This window comes from Gymnoscopelus braueri (genome assembly GCF_963280865.1).
Source record: "Gymnoscopelus braueri genome assembly, chromosome: 24".
In the NCBI taxonomy this organism is placed as follows: Eukaryota; Metazoa; Chordata; class Actinopteri; order Myctophiformes; family Myctophidae; genus Gymnoscopelus; species Gymnoscopelus braueri.
Genome location: NC_137626.1, coordinates 25178354 through 25195160, shown reverse-complemented (window position 1 = coordinate 25195160; position 16807 = coordinate 25178354). Strand labels below are relative to the sequence as shown.

Below are 16807 nucleotides of genomic sequence, written 5' to 3'. Positions count from 1 at the left end.
CTCACAAAGAATGTGTCAGCCTTATGAAGACGCTGTGTGTGACACACACACAGTGTGAATGGCCCTTGGCCTTTACTCTCCTGAACTGGAATGCAGCATTTTATGTTGAAATAATTGCCCTCTGTACAGCATGGATTTCGACAGACTGTAGAAATCCATGCCGTCTTCCTATTCCGCATCTGCAGTAAAGTGCACAGAATTGTAGCCGATTTACAAGCTCACAATGCGTCGCGACGAAGTATACTGGAAACCTGGCCGGGCGCACATCATGTCCACTCAACGAACGAGGAGAGCACACAGACGCACACAGACAAGAAGCAAACGAGACAGATAGGTATGTGTAGTGGTGAAAAAGTGCTTATTTTTTTTACTTGAGTAAAAGTATCAATAGCCTACTGCAATGTAGAAATACTCTGTTACAAGTAAAAGTCCGGAATTCAAAATTTCCTTGAGCAAAAGTACAAAAGTATTGGTATCAAAATGTACTGAAAGTACCAAAAGTAGAAAGTACTCATTATGCAGAATGTCCCATTTTGCAAGTTTTCAAGGGTATAAAATGTGTAAGAGTCTTTTGAAAATAGCAGATCTACAAGCTCACAACACGTGGCATGATGACATCGGGACGCATTGTGAGCTTGTAGATCTGCTATTTTCAAATGGCCGAAATGTGAAATGTAAAGTGGGCAATGTATGTTTTGTAATAATAATCCAAATCTACAAAGTAACTAGCAACTAAAGTTGTCAAATAATTGTAGTTGAATACAATATTTTCCTCTGAGATGTAGTGTTGTAGTCTTTTAGTGTTATATATGAAGTTTACCACTTTTTGAATGTATTAGTAGAGAGCTGGGTAAGAGGCCTTGTCAGATACAAGGTGACAGAAGGACAGAGTCAGAGGCGGGAAAGTTTGCAGCCTGCTGCAAACTGACACTCTAAACTCTCACCCAGTCCGCTCAGTAATGTAATATCATACCTGGAGCTATTTAAAGACTCATTGCAAAATACACGGACCACCACAGTAATAAGAACCTAAACACACGAGTTAAGATGCATGACTTGTGACACAGCACAACATAGATTCGGACATTAGGATATCCCAGCCTAAAGTCAACAGGTTACTTATAGACAAGAACTGGCAAATGTAAGACAGGGGTTCCCGGTTTGACCAGTCAATGTGACATGGACTTAGAAAGGTCAAAGCTCTCAGATGGGTAAAGTGTTTTACGAATAACATTAATGAATGTACTTGGATTACACTGTGACGACATTCATCTCATGTATAAAGAGACCCTGAATCCTGTACAATCCTAGGCAGACCTGCAGCGGTCTGCTTCAGCTTGTGTTATTGGCTTATGTATGGCTGACTATTTGAATAAACTAATATGTGATTATATTCGTCGTTGTCTGTCGTAACTTTGATTAATAAGTTAACAGTAGTGGAGTACAAGTATTGAAAATCAGAAATACTACAGTAAAGTAAAAGTACTTCAAAAGTAAACTTGAGTACTTGAGTAAATGTACTTAGTTTTTTTGTCCACACATACCCAGTGGTGGAAAATAACTAAGTATTATAGCCTACTGTTCATTTCAAATTATTTGTCAAGCAGTGTGAGGGCCTCTCTCAAAATAAATACTAAAAATACTAAATAACAGCAACTGTGTGTGTGTGTGTGTGTGTGTGTGTGTGTGTGTGTGTGTGTGTGTGTGTGTGAGGTATTAAAAGAGCCAATAATCAATGCAGTTCTTAATAATAATAATAATAATAATAATGATAGTCATTATTATTACAGTAGCTTAGTGTTTCTGCCTGTGTTGCTATGCCATCTGTCTCTTGGAGTGTAACACATGGAGTGAGATGAAAGTGAGAGAGAAAAGGAGCTTATATCAGACCAGTGTTATAACAATTGTAACTTTTGTATGAATATTATTCAGTTTGTGGAGTTTTTCCCCCAGTATAATCCTAGATTCCTAGTATTATTTTAAAATGAGATATTCCTCTAAATCTGGGTAGAAATGTAAAAAGTAATTCTCTTTTTGGAATTCAAGCCCTCTGCACGTACGTACCAACTGCAGACCAGAGGCCGGTGGACTTTACGCCAGTATTGATTATACCAGACAGTTGTGCCATATTTATTTAAGGATTAGGTTACTGATTACTTACTTTAATTACTGGGGGGCACAGGTTACTCATTACTAAAGTCTGCTGTTTAACTTGATCCACAGTAACCCCAACTCCCCAAGACATTGACTGATGAAATGAGCCACCAGAATGCAGCCAATGGAAACAGACGTGGGCGGTGTTTGGGTTGCAGAGGCTCTCCCAACCAATGTGCAGCCCCATAGTTGGCTAAAATGAAGGTTACAACGCAGCACTATAAATTATAACTATAATTATAACACTGTGGTCGTGGTGAAAAACCTGTCAAATGGAGTCTGTACGGCTGAAGATAAATGAACACATGACGTCGGTGGGAGAGGAGATATTGTGTGTTTTGGACAAACAGCAGCGGGGTGCAGATGTTTGTTGTGTGAAGCTTGTCAGAGTGCTTGTGTTGGAGCGCCTCACTGCGGCTGCAGAGTTCATGTGCAACCTCTTCCAGAGAGAGATAGAGACACTAGAAACTCAGCTGGAGAAACAAAACAAACTGCTGGACATTGATTTTGATATGGACATCGATCTACACACTGCGGGTATGTCTGTTACACACACAACACCAAACTACACTCTACAGGTATGACGCAGCGTTTGCATGGTGAGGTGTTGTTGGTTATAGGTTGTAGATCAGTAGACCGGCCAGTAGGCTCTGTTTTGATAAACTCGTCCCACACTGCAGTGATAATTTCAATCCCCCCTACACACGCACGAACGAACGCACACACACACACACACACACACACACACACACACACACACACACACACACACACACACACACACACACACACACAGTTAAGGAATCCAATCTCTCCTCCACAGCAAAAGTTTCTGGTATTGCCTGATAAGCGACCGTTTTAATTTTTGTATTTTCTAACGGCAGTGGTGGAAAGTAACTAAGTACATTTACTTAAGTACTGTAAGTAACATTTTTAGGTATTTGTACTTTACTTGAGTATTTCCAATTTCCGATACTTTTACTTCTACTCCACTACATCTCAGAGGCAAATATTGTACTTTTACTCCACTACAATTATTGAAAACTTTAGTAACTAGTTACTTTACAAATATAAATTATTACATTATAAAACACACATTAACCACTTATTTTATACCTAGGCTATTTGAAAATAGCCGATCTACAAGCTCACAACGCGTCACATCGCGACGTTGTGAGCTTATACCCAGCTAGCAACGGAGCGTGACCGCTGACGTCAGGCTGGTAGTTTCGGGGCGTGCCGAAGACAGACATCCCTGGTCTGTCCCCACGCTGAAAGCTGGCATTGTGACTCGGCTGACTGAATGCCCAGATTTGACGTTGCTAGACACCATATCCCTACAGATCAACGTTGATGGCCTAAGTTTATTCGAAAGCAACAACAACCAGTTGTGGCCTATTTTAGGGCTAATTGAAAAATATGAAAATGGTATCCAACAGAACAAGGTGCCCTTTGTTATTGGGATCTACTTTGGAGATACAAAGCCAAATTCACTCAGTTTTTTAGATGATTTTGTGGAGGAGGCAAGGCAAGTGGAAACCGATGGCATTGTCCATGGTGGGAAGCACTTTGCTGTCCGCTTTAATGCATTTCTTTGTGACGCCCCTGCAAGAGCCATGATAAAAAATGTGAAGGGCCATTCTGCATACTATGGCTGTGATAAATGCAGACAAAAGGGTGTCTACTATGAAAGGAGGGTGATTTTTCCTGACAGATACGCCACACCCAGGTCAGATGATGACAGACTGGATGAACTCTCTGAGGACACTCATCACCATGGGGAAACCTCCCTCTCATCTCTATCTGTTGGAATGGTGACACAGTTTCCTCTTGATTACATGCACCAAGTTTGCCTAGGCGTGACAAGGAAGATGCTCTATTTTTGGATGAAAGGACCTGGCCTGAGGACAAAGCTTGGATCTGCAAGCGTCAAAGAGCTCTCCTGTGCACTTCTAAACCTACGGCCCCACATTCCATGTGAATTCAACAGAAAGCCAAGGCGAATGGAGTCATTTGAAAACTGGAAGGCAACAGAGTTCAGAACATTCCTTTTGTACACTGGACCAGTCGTTTTGAAGGGGGTCATCCCAGAAAATCTTTTTTCCCACTTTATGATGCTCTCAGTGGCCATGACCATCCTGCTCAGTGGGTCTCTGTGTGCCCATGGCCAATGGGTGGACTTTGCCAATGACACGTTGGATGCGTTTGTGGAGCACTGTGCTGAATTGTACGGCAGAGAAAAGCTGTCCTATAACATGCACACTCTGGTTCATCTCAGTCAAGAGGCCAAGAGGTTTGGTGCGCTGGATAACGTATCTTGTTTCCCCTTTGAAAACTTCCTTGGGCAGCTGAGAAGATATGTGCGGAACGGACAACCCGTTCTGGCACAAGTCTGTCGCCGACTATCTGAGAAGGAGAGAATTGGTGTGAGACGTGCCACCAAAAAGCCCCCCCCTACCCTACAAAGGGAGCACTGTACTGGACCCATCCCTGCTGGATTTCGAGTACGAAAACAATTTAAAGAATGGCACGCAAGGCATTACACCGTGAAACGGTCTCAAGGCGACAACTGTGTCCAGTTGCAAACCAAGGATGTTGTTCTTGTGGAGAATGTAGCCACTGATGCAAAGAGAAATGTCTTCATCATCTTCAAAAAGTTCAGGAACAAGACGGACTACTTCAGCGATCCTTTGGAGTCGTCAAAGATGGGAATATTTCATCTTACAAATCTGACGACTGAGCTGCATTACACACAAGTGACCAACATTTGGAGAAAATACACACTTCTACCATATCAGGATGGATTTGTGGGCTTTCCATTGTTGCACTTGTAAAAATGGCTCACAGAGCGTCGCATTGCGGAGGAGGCCCGTAGGTAAAGGAGGCCTGTAGGTAAAAAAAAAAAGACTTAATTGTAACCTAACTGTATTCTATTTTCACTTGTTTTCTTTTGTAGCATTTTTTGTACATATTTTGTATTTCCTCATGCTTTTTTGTATATAATTTTTATTTTTCCATGCTCCCCCCCCCCCCCCCTTTTTTGTACATATATTCTTTATTTTTTTCATGCTTTTTTTTTTGTACATAGTGGTATTTTTTCTGTATTATCTGTATTTTCATGTTGATTTTTGAACTGTTTGGTTGCTACTATATATGTCTATGAAATTAATTCAAGGACCGCAAGGACTTTTTTTTTTAAACTAAGCTGGAACTAAACTAAGCAATGGCATTTGGAAACGTATTTGCTTTTTATCTAGAATAAACCCACGGTATAAGGAGGGGGAGGAGGAAGAGGAGGAGGAGGACGAGAACGAGGACGAAAACGCCTTGAGAACCACTATCCTGGACTACCGATATATAAAAACAGTGTTTTATGATGACATTAAATTCCACGATACGGAGTCCCTTTGGTAAACAACAACATAGCATTTGTGTATATATGAAAATATATTTTAAATTAATAAAGTTTGTTTCATTATGGATATGTATTGCTTAATTTGTGTACCTTTTCTAATAAAACGAAAACAACAAAGTTAACATCTGTGCTGCATTATTACATTGGGCTAGGGGTCTTCAGCAGGGATTTGGAGGGCTGTGTGCCAATCTTTGTTAGGTACTGTATTTATACATAACCACTTGAACCCTTGCCTCTCTATTGGGGGAATAGCAGATCTACACGCTCACAACGCCTTGCAGACATGTTGTGAGCTTGTAGATCAGCTATTTTTGGCAAAGAGGTTTGCTGGACAGGGATAAAGGAGCACCTTACAAAGTATGGGTTAAATGTCTGAACTATACACACTTAATATGAATACAATATCTAGGCTATATTAAAAAATAATCGCCCACCCAGGGGGGAGGGGGGTCGCTATATATGGGGATGGGGGATCATATACAACAGCGCCACGCTACTCGGCCGCTGGCGCGTCCGCCCGTCCCGCCAACGCTATGCTGGGTGGACGCTCGGCGTTGCGCACGGTAAACGCTGATCAAGGACGCCACGTGGAGACGTCGGGTCCCGACGAGCGGACGCTCCGGTCGGCGGGGCGTGGAGACGTCGTCACACTAGAAATCTGACATGATTTGCTACCTGGGTAGATCTGCTATTTTCAAATATTTTTGTACTTTTACTTTTGGAACTTTAAGTATATTTTGATGCCAATACCTTTGTACTTTTACTCAAGTAAATGTTGAATTCTAGACTTTTACTTGGAACAGAGTATTTATATTGCAGTATTAGTACTTTTAATTAAGTAAAACATTTGAGTACTTTTTCCACCACTGTCTAATAGAGCACCGAAGTCCTGACGTGACTCGTTCATCCCCAGGTTTGCGGAAGTAATTTCTCTATGGAGAATAACATTGGGTCATCTTAGAATCGTCTCATATAAGAATTGTGGTCCAAAAATAAACACCGCGTGTCGGCGTTATTGTCCGGGAGGGGGTTCTGTATCGTTTATGATAGTCAGTCACTTATATTTGATACAGTCTGTTTCTGGCGAAAATGTAACTAATTCGGCGGAAGTAACATTAGCGTTTTCTCACCGTCAGTTGATGCTTCATATCCATAAGAGTCAACACGCCGGGGTCATTTGTTTATTTTTGGAACACAGTTCTTATTTGACGCGATATTAAATACGTCTATGGGATTCAGAACGGGGGTGGAAAACTGCGAACCTGGTAGACAAACAAAGGATGTGTAAATGACGTCAGACTTCGGCGGTCTTATACGCGAGAGGTGACTGTAAGCACGTGAGACTGTAACTTTAATCCATCGAAAGAACAGAGGATAAGCGAACCGTTTTCTCTTTTCTTTTCTCTCTCTCTCAATCCTTCATTATCACGGGGCCACAGGGGTTAACAGGTGGAGTTGGCAGATCTGTTTGTAACCTAAAATCTCAAGACATAGTATAGTATCTTGAATGTCAACTTAATTGATCGTTCTTTTTTTAAACGTACACTTATTAATTATCCAGCTATCAGGAGACAACAAGGGGTGGTAAATGCAAATTTCCCAGGTATCATTCACTGCTGACACTTCCCTGTTTCTTAATGGAGTAGTTCACCCAAAAAAAATCTTATTTTCTATCAATTACACACCCCATGAAGCCTTGAATTCATGTCTTTCTTGCTTACCTAAGTCAATAATTTGATGTCCATGAATTCAAGATTTCTTGGGGTGTGTAATTGATATAAAATGCATAGTTTTTTGGGTGAACTACTCCTTTTAATGTCTGATTTGATTCAAATCATATTAAAAACAGCTGTGCGCTGCTTGCAATGTGTTGCGACTTGCAAGCACTCGCTCTCTTTTCTCTCTCTGACTCTCTCACCCACCCTCTCCTTATAACGGAGAGCTCTAATTTTACTTACATCGTAGTTGGACCATCCCCATGCAAAATATGTATTCTCAGAGTTACGTCAACATTGCTTTGAAGCATTATTGTCACCTAACAGTTTTGGCTACTGATATGTACAGTAGGCTACAGGCTCGCTCTCTTGTTGACACCAATGCTCGCTCGACCACGATGACCGTTAGAACACTATCCCAGTAGTTTGATTTCCAACGTTTTCACTACAGGGAACATGTTATTCCGCCAGTATTTAACGGAAAAATTACTAGGATTCTTGCCGTAATGAGATAGATTAAAACATTTTTCACTGTACTTCCTGCAATTTGCCTACGTGAAAACGAACTACAAGCTTTTGATCTGCTATTTTTACTACTTTTTTATTTGAATTCTGAATAGTAGCAGTTTTGGACATAAGGTTTCCACCTGACAATATTAATTATATTCATATTATATCTACTTGTTTAAAATATGCAATAAACAATACTGCTTGCTAGATGTTCTTCTTTCATTTTGAGATTTGATTCATAATTGTTAAAACAAACAAAAAACATTCTGGTTAATAATATGAATACAGTTAATCTGGTTCCGTTTTATACAGGAGTGTTAGGCTGTCTATACATTTTAATATGATAAATATTTTATAGTCTATAGGGTGTACCAAAAAATCCTGAAGGGGGCGTCAACAAGTGTCTTTTGGTAGTGGCGGCCATTTTGGGAGGATTGGGGCTGAGGGTTGAGGGTACATAAACAGCTTGTAAACAGTGACCCGACCGTGTTTGTTTTTTAAACTCACAGTCACAATGGTGAGGACTTGCTCAGTTCATAAGTGCCATAGCAGGTCGGGTCGAGGTAATGTGGTAGATAAAGCAGTACAATTTGTCAGCTTTCCAGCATAGAGGCAACATCACGGAGCTCAAATAGATGTAGTATGGCTTGGATCTCAGCTGTACGACGCATATAATTAACGTTCAACAACCTGCCCAAGTACAGCCGTGTTTGTTCACTTCACTTTCTCAAAGGTATTTTTTTTTCACCAAAAATATGAAACTGCTATTTTGTCTCTGCTAACTGAAAGTAACTAGGTAATGTAACTAGGATGGTCCAGAGTGTTAGTGACTTTTTTTTCCTCTCTAACGCACTGACAGGCGCGCTGCTCTGCTCATAGACCGAACGTTCCACTACCGTGCAAGGTCTCCAACTTTAATAAAAATAAACAAATCTATTTTGCTACTCACCGAAACTTTCAACAACCCAAAACTGCCTTTGTTTCGGTGAATAGTGAAATAGTTTTGTTTATTTTTTTATTAAAGTTGGAGACCTCACACGGTAGTAGCAGCGCGCCTGTCAGAGCGTTAGAGAGAGAAAAAAGTCACTAACACTGTGGACCACCCTAGGCTATCCTAGTCTAGTTACATTACCTAGTTACTTTTAGTTAGCAGAGACAACATAGCAGTTTCATGTTTTTGGTAAAAATGTACCTTTGAGAAAATGACGTGAACAAACACGGCTGTATTTGGGCAGGTTGTTGAACGTTAATTGTTTGTGTGGTACAGCTGAGATCCAAGCCATACTAGTCTCTTCTCTTTAATACATTGTTAGCCTCACACTGTATTCAATCTTCAAGAGGAGAGCTGCAACATGTGAACAGCTTTCTCATAGACCAGCCACACATGTACAGTGTGCACTGATCACTATGTAGTCGGCAAATAAGTTAATGTTTACAAACACAAACCACCGTCACTCTCTAGTCTTAAACCCGTCTCCATGTACAGTTTGACCCCCAAAGGGCTGTAGCGTCGAAAAAGGGGGCATGGCTAACTTTTGGTGACGCGACGTTGGTACACTCTATAGCCTATAGTCTAGTCCTTATTCATGTCACATCAAAGTCATTATTATTTGAATCTGTATTATTAAAGTTCGTATTCATGTTACACCATGTCCTTATCATTAAAGTGCGTATTGTATTCCTTCATTCCAGATCAGTGTGTGGAGTCCAGTCTGCAGGTGAAGTTCAGTTCTCCAGCCAGGACTGTTTCTATTAAACAGGAACCTGAAGACCACCTTAAACAGGAACCTGAAGACCACCTGGATCTTAGTAAGCTTCAAGCACTCTCTCTTTATTTATTTTATTGGTGAAACTGAGGGTTTAAAGATGAACCGATATGAATCAGTTATCGATTTAAGCATTAACAATGTGACTACATCAAATGTACGGACCCCTGCATCGATCTAAATGTACAAAGAATCGGACAATGGTTTGGTTGTAAAAGTATTAATGGGTTCACTGAAGCTTTGCAGTTAATTCTACTTCAGTATTAACTAACCTGCTGCAGAAGACTCACTGATCTAACATTTACACGTCATTACATAATAGGGACCGCCTCTCATTCGCCTCTCTTTCAGCTCGCCTCGCATTCATCTTTTATGATAGCAATGTAAACAAGGAACGGCCACACTATTTACAGCACAGAGTGCAGTCAGCGCACTGTCAAATTTAAAGTTTGGAAGATGTGGGGGAAGAGTAATCTGTTGATAATTCTTCCAGCCACAGCTATGCAAGGTCTAATATCTGATTGTATACTTGTGTGTTGGTGTTGTGCATCAAGCTGCTACAGCACAGGTACAAGATATCAAGTAGACACTGGACAGCGTTTCACCGATAGTGTTGTATACAGGCACCCATGTTTTGTTCTGAATGAAGCCAATGCGGAAGTATGGTGAAAATTAAAGTTCTCTTAATGGCAGGTGGTGCTAATTCCCGCAATTTCCCCTCCAGCGTTTGCATAAAATAATTCATTCCATTGAAGTCAATAGGAATATACTGTAACTCTGCTCTTGGATTTATTACTGGAAAACCTTTGTTTTCAATTGGTTTCAAGTCTTCTTTCAAACAACATGATATCCATTTCTGTAAATTATGCTCCCGTTCATTTCGACATTTATTTTAAAGAAGGGTCGCTCGCTCCCTTTCCCAAGTAATACCATTAGATTCCTGGAACCGGAAATCCAAGATGGTGGATTTGAATTTGCTGAACTACAGGCTTCAAAACGGGTCTGTAGAAACCAATGGGTGACGCCATGCTCCCTTTGTCCATATTTTTTTTTACAGTTTGTGCTTGTCAAAGACAATAATAATGCACATCCTCCGTCTTTAATGCTGAGCCAAAGTGCAAGCAGGATCATGAAGAAAAGAAGAGGGCCCGCAACTCACTTATAATGCTCCAACTTCATTCACTGCAGCAAACAAAAAAGAACAACGTTCCAACCTTGTGGTCTTCTTCTTCCTAGAATGGTTGCTGCCAATAACAAGTGTCTTTGATACATGAGGATTGACTCATGGTTTGGAAATGGATAATTTATTTACAGCTGAAGTTCTTCCAAATACCAAAGACATAATACAGGAAACAAAGGAAAATAAAGCAATTAAAACAACTGAGCTTTCTTTTTTTAAAGTCTGTGTGCAGACTTTATTTTCTTTTGTTGAACTTTTGTTTGTCCTGCTCTTGGGCACTGAAGTGGAGGAGAGGGAACACTGCTTGACATCATGAAGTTCAAACCTTTTCTAGAGTCTCATTGTATCTTTTTCCTAGACTTCCCGCACGTTCCTGTGTGTATAGAGGCGGTTTCACCTGAAAAGGAGTGGAGCTCCAGTCTGGCCCAGGAGGAACCACAACCTCCACAGATTAAAGAGGAAGAGAAGGAGCTACTCCAAAGACCAGAAGAGGCTGGTGGGTCAACGTTGACATTAATAGCAGTGAAAAGTGATTCGGCGGTTGTGTTTCCTTTTTTTTTTTTACATATTTTGGGCAGAAACCTTCTATCTCGATATGTTAACCTTTTATGTTTTTTTATTTTTATTAATGCCCTAATTCGTCATACTACAGTGTCCCACAAAAGTAGCCAAAATAGCCGTTCTACTAGCTTTTGATCTGCTATTTTTGCTACTTTTTTTATTAGAATTCTGAAAAGTGACAGCTTTGGACGCAAGAGGTTTCCAACAACAATAATATTATACCTACTTGTGTTATCTATTTTAGGATCATAAATCTGTTATCGAACTGATTGGCTGTTTCAAACTGGCCCAGCTAACTGGGCCAGCTGGGCCAATCACAATGCAGGAAACTAATGCTAATGAGATGTCCCAACCCCACTTATAGGGGCGGCTACACCGCCCAAAAATTTGGTTGTTTTTTTACCCCCTTTTCTCCCCAATTTAGTCGTTAGGCCAATTGATTCCTCCCCACACACGCACATTTGTGTGTTGTAACCTACTGACTCACCTGCCAGTGAGCAGCCCCCACCGGGAGGACGTAGAGCCTCCGTCCTACTCCTCCAGCTCAACACTCCCTGCTGACTCCCTGCAGTTGCCACCCCAGTCCTTAATGACAATTATCACCCTCCCTGCCCGGCTTCCCTCCCCGGAACACGGGCCGATTGTGTTCGTAAAGACGCTCGACAAAGCCGGATGCACCGCGGTGGATTCAAACTCACAACCTCCGCGGTGGTGGGCAGGCTCTTAACCACTGTGCCACCCGAGCGCCTTAAAATATTATAATGTAGCTCATCGATATTGCTCAGCACTAATGAAGTGACATACTGAGGAAAAGGCATCTGGCGTCACTGCCCAGTCTTTGACAAGACAAAAAAAATAACCTCATGCAATCTTTTGTTGAACTTTTGTTTGTCCTGCACCTGGGCATTGAAGTGGATGAAGCTTTTCATTGAACAGAGGGAACAGTGCATGAAATAATGTGAAGTTCAAACCTTTTATAGAGTCTCATTGTATCTTTTTCCTAGACATCTTACACACCCCTGTGTGTAAAGAGGAGGTTTCCCCTGAAGAGGAGCGGAGTTCCAGTCTGGTCCAGGAGGAATCAAAGTCTCCAAAACATGAGGGGTGGAGCCCCAGTCTGGTCCAGGAGGATCCACAACCTCAACAGATTAAAGAGGAACACGAGGAGCTACTCCAAAGACCAGAAGAGGCTGGTCGGTCAACGTTGACATTACTAGCAGTGAAAAGTGAAGATGATGATGAAAACAGAGAGACAGAGCCTGTAGCCAGCACCTCAACTGAACACATGAACACACACGCTGATGTAGGGGACTGTGGAACATCACAACCAACTAGTGATGACCAGCTCCTCTCTTCACACTGTTCTGAATCAGACACTGAAGACAGTTCTGACTGGGAGACTAGGGGAGATCAGACAGCTTTTAACACACTGAAATCACAAAAGACACAAAATGTGGGAGGACAGCGCAAACACATGAGGACTCATACAGGCGAAAAGTATTTTTCTTGCACAGTTTGTAGCAGCAGCTTTTCTAATCAATCGACTCTAAAAGCACACATGAGGACTCATACAGGCGAAAAGCCCTTTGTTTGTCCAGTTTGTGGTAAAGGCTGTGCTCAAAAGAGTACTCTAAAAACACACATGAGGACTCATACAGGCGAAAAGCCCTTTGCTTGTCCAGTATGTGGTAAAGGCTGTGCTCGAAAGAGTACTCTAAAAATACACATGAGGACTCATACAGGCGAAAAGCCCTTTTCTTGTCCAGTATGTGGTAAAGACTGTGCTCAAAAGAGTACTCTAAAAATACACATGAGGACTCATACAGGTGAAAAGCCCTTTGCTTGTCCAGTATGTGGTAAAGACTGTCCTCAAAAGAGTAAACTAAAAATACACATGAAGACTCATACAGGCGAAAAGCCCTTTTCTTGTACAGTATGTGGTAAAGGCTTTGTTAGCACAAGTAATCTAAAAATACACATGAGGACTCATACAGGCTAAAAGCCCTATTCTTGTAGAATTTGTGGTAGAGGCTTTGCTGAAAATGCTCAAGTAAAAAGACACATGAGGACTCATACAGAGGTAAAGCCTTTAGTTTACGTTAGTCGCACAAACTATATATATCTCTGCTGTCCGGCAGAAACTAGCTAACTTCAAAATGTTCATTTTTCAGGAAATGACAAAAACGAAACAAAAATTTGAGTTAAGTTTTGTTCATCCTTGATAAGTACAGCTAAATGGACCTCCAAGCTCATAATGAGGTTTGAGGTCAAAAGGGGGTGGAGCCCGGAGTCAGCAAAACTGGCTAACTCCACCCCCCTTTGGTGGAGTTAGCTGGTTTCACAGAAAGTTTGAGGATCCAATGGAGTTAGCTGGTTTTGTAAGAAGTGCTTTTTAATACTTTTCATTGGTTCAATATTTTTTAATCAACGTAAAGGGTGTTCAAATAGCACTGATTTATGGAAAAAAAATGCAAAAGCAGAAAAATGGAGTTAGCTGGTTTCTGCCGGACAGCAACGAATATATATGATGACGAATGATATATAATCATTCAGTCTAATCTAGGATGACAATGACAAGGATACTATAAAGCAGAGGAATCAAACAATCTGACACAGTGCACACAGAGCATCACAGTGCAGACACTAGAAACTCTGCTGGAGAAACAAAACAAACTTCTGGACATTGATTTTGATATGGACATCGATCTACACACTGCGGGTATGTCTGTTACACACACAACACCAAACTACACTCTACAGGTATGACGCAGCGTTTGCATGGTGAGGTGTTGTTAGGTTGTAGATCAATAAACTCGTCCCACACTGCAGTGATCATTTCAATCCCCCCTATGCACGCACGCACGCACGCACACACACACACACACACACACACACAGTTAAGAAATCCAATCTCTCCTCCACAGCAAAAGTTTCTGGTATTGCCTGATAAGCGACCGTTTCAATTTGTGGTGGAAACGGCAGTGGTGGAAAGTAACTAAGTACATTTACTTATGTATTTTAAGTAACATTTTTAGGTATTTGTACTTTACTTGAGTATTTCCAATTTCCAATACTTTTATACATTATAAAACACACATTAACCACTTTTGCCCTATTTTATACCTAGGCTATTTGAAAATAGCCGATCTACAAGCTCACAATGTGTCGCATCGCGACGTTGTGAGCTTATAGATCTGCTATTTTCAAATACTTTTGTACTTTTACTTTTGGAACTTTAAGTATATTTTGATGCCAATACTTTTGTACTTTTACTCAAGTAAATTTTGAATTCTAGACTTTTACTTGGAACAGAGTATTTCTATATTGCAGTATTGGTACTTTTACTTAAGTAAAACATTTGAGTACTTTTTCCACCACTGTCTAACGGTAGTACTTTAATATACTTACGCGAGAGGTAAGCACGTGAGACTGTAACTTTAATCCATCGAAAGAACAGAGGATAAGCGAACCGTTTTCTCTTTTCTTTTCTTTTCTCTCTCAATCATTCATTATCACGGGGCCACAGGGGTTAACAGGTGGAGTTGGCAGATCTGTTTGTAACCTAAAATCTCAAGACATAGTATAAGGTGTACCAACGTTGCTTCACCAAAAGTTAGCCACGCCCCCTTTTTCGACGCTCCAGCCCTTTGGGGGTCAGACTGTACATAGAGACGCGCTTAAGACTAGAGAGTGACGGTGGCTTGTGTTTGTAAACATTAACTTCTTTGCCGAATAGTGATCAGTGCACACTGCACATGTGTGGCTGGTCTATGAGAAAGCTGTTCACATGTCGCAGCTCTCCTCTTCAAGATTGAATACAGTGTGAGACTAACAATGTATTCAAGAGCAGTGGTGGAAAAAGTACTCAAATGTTTTACTTAAGTAAAAGTACCAATACTGCAATGTAGAAATACTCTGTTACAAGTAAAAGTCTAGGATTCTAAATTTACTTGAGTAAAAGTACAAAAGTATTGGCATCAAAATATACTTAAAGTACCAAAAGTAAAAGTACTAACATATTTGAAAATAGCAGATCTACAAGCTCACAACGCGTTTTGATGCGACGCGTTGTGAACTTGTAGATCGGCTATTTTCAAATAGCCGAGGTATAAGATAGGGCTGAAGTGGTTAATGTATGTTTCATAATATAATAATTTATATCTGAAAAGTAACTAGTAACTAAAGTTTTCAAATAGTGGAGTAAAAGTACAATATTTGCCTCTGAGATGTAGTGGAGTAGAAGTAAAAGTATTGGAAATACTCAAGTAAAGCACAAATACCTAAAAATTACTCAAGTACAGTACTTGAGTAAATGTACTTAGTTACTTTCCACCACTGTTCAAGAGACGTAGTATGGCTTGGATCTCAGCTGTACCACACAAAGATTTAACGTTCAACAACCTACCCAAGTACAGCCGTGTTTGTTCACGTCATTTTCTCAAAGGTACATTTTGACCAAAAACATGAAACTGCTATTTTGTCTCTGCTAACTAAAAGTAACTAGGTAATGCAACTACGTGACTTTTTTTCCCTCTCTAACGCTCTGACAGGCGGGCTGCTCTGCTCATAGACCGAACATTCCACTGTGCGAGGTCTCCAACTTTAATAAAAATGAACAAAACTATTTCATTATTCAGGCAGTTTTGTGTTGTTGAAAGTTTCGGTCAGTAGCGAAATAGCTTTGTTTATTTTTTATGTAAGTTGGAGACCTCGCACAGTAGTGTAATGTTCGATCTATGAGCTGAGCAGCCCGCCTGTCATAGCGTTAGAGAGAGAAAAAAGACAATAACACTCTGGACTATCCTAGGCTACCCTAGCCTAGTTGCATACCTAGTTACTTTTAGTTAGCAGAGACAAAATAGCAGTTTCATGTTTTTGGTAAAAAACTCACAGGTCATTGTTTACAAGCTGTTTATGTACCCTCTGGCCCCAACCCTCCGGCGGCCGGCCTCCCAAAATGGCCGCCGCTACCAAGTTACACATGTTGACGCCCCCTTTAGGATTTTTTGGTACACCCTATAGTATCATCCATCTCTTTTCTATCAATTACACACCCCATGAAGCCATGAATTCATGTTTTTGTTGCTTAATAATTTGATGTTCATGAATTCAAGATTTCTTGGGGTGTGTAATTGATATAAAATGCATAGTTTTTTGGGTGAACTACTCCTTTAATGTCTGATTTCAAATCATATTAAAAACAGCTTTGCGCTGCTTGCAATGTGTTGCGACTTGCAAGCACTCGCTCTCTTTTCTCTCTCTGAGAGAGTGAGACTCTCTCACCCACCCTCTCCCTATAACGGAGAGCTCTAATTTTACTTACATCGTAGTTGGACCATCCCCATGCAAAATATGTATTCTCAGAGTTATATCAACATTGCTTTGAAGCATTATTGTCACCTTACAGTTTTGGCTACTACATATATGTAGGCTACAGGCTCGCTCTCGTTGACACCAATGCTCGCTCGACCACGATGACTATCCCAGTAGTTTGATTTCCAACGTT

The 16807-nt window shown here is 40.7% G+C and overlaps 1 protein-coding gene across 1 annotated transcript; it reads left to right on the top strand.

The window, feature by feature from the left end:
• Positions 1-2582: 2582 nt before the first annotated feature.
• Positions 2583-14019, top strand: LOC308080537 (uncharacterized protein; the record flags this gene model as incomplete). Its single annotated transcript, XM_080422433.1, has 4 exons — positions 2583-2691; positions 9487-9603; positions 11099-11236; positions 12306-14019. 4 exons carry the CDS (start codon positions 2583-2585, stop codon positions 13298-13300), a joined length of 1359 nt encoding a protein of 452 aa, XP_080278559.1. The 3' UTR covers positions 13301-14019.
• Positions 14020-16807: the final 2788 nt, after the last annotated feature.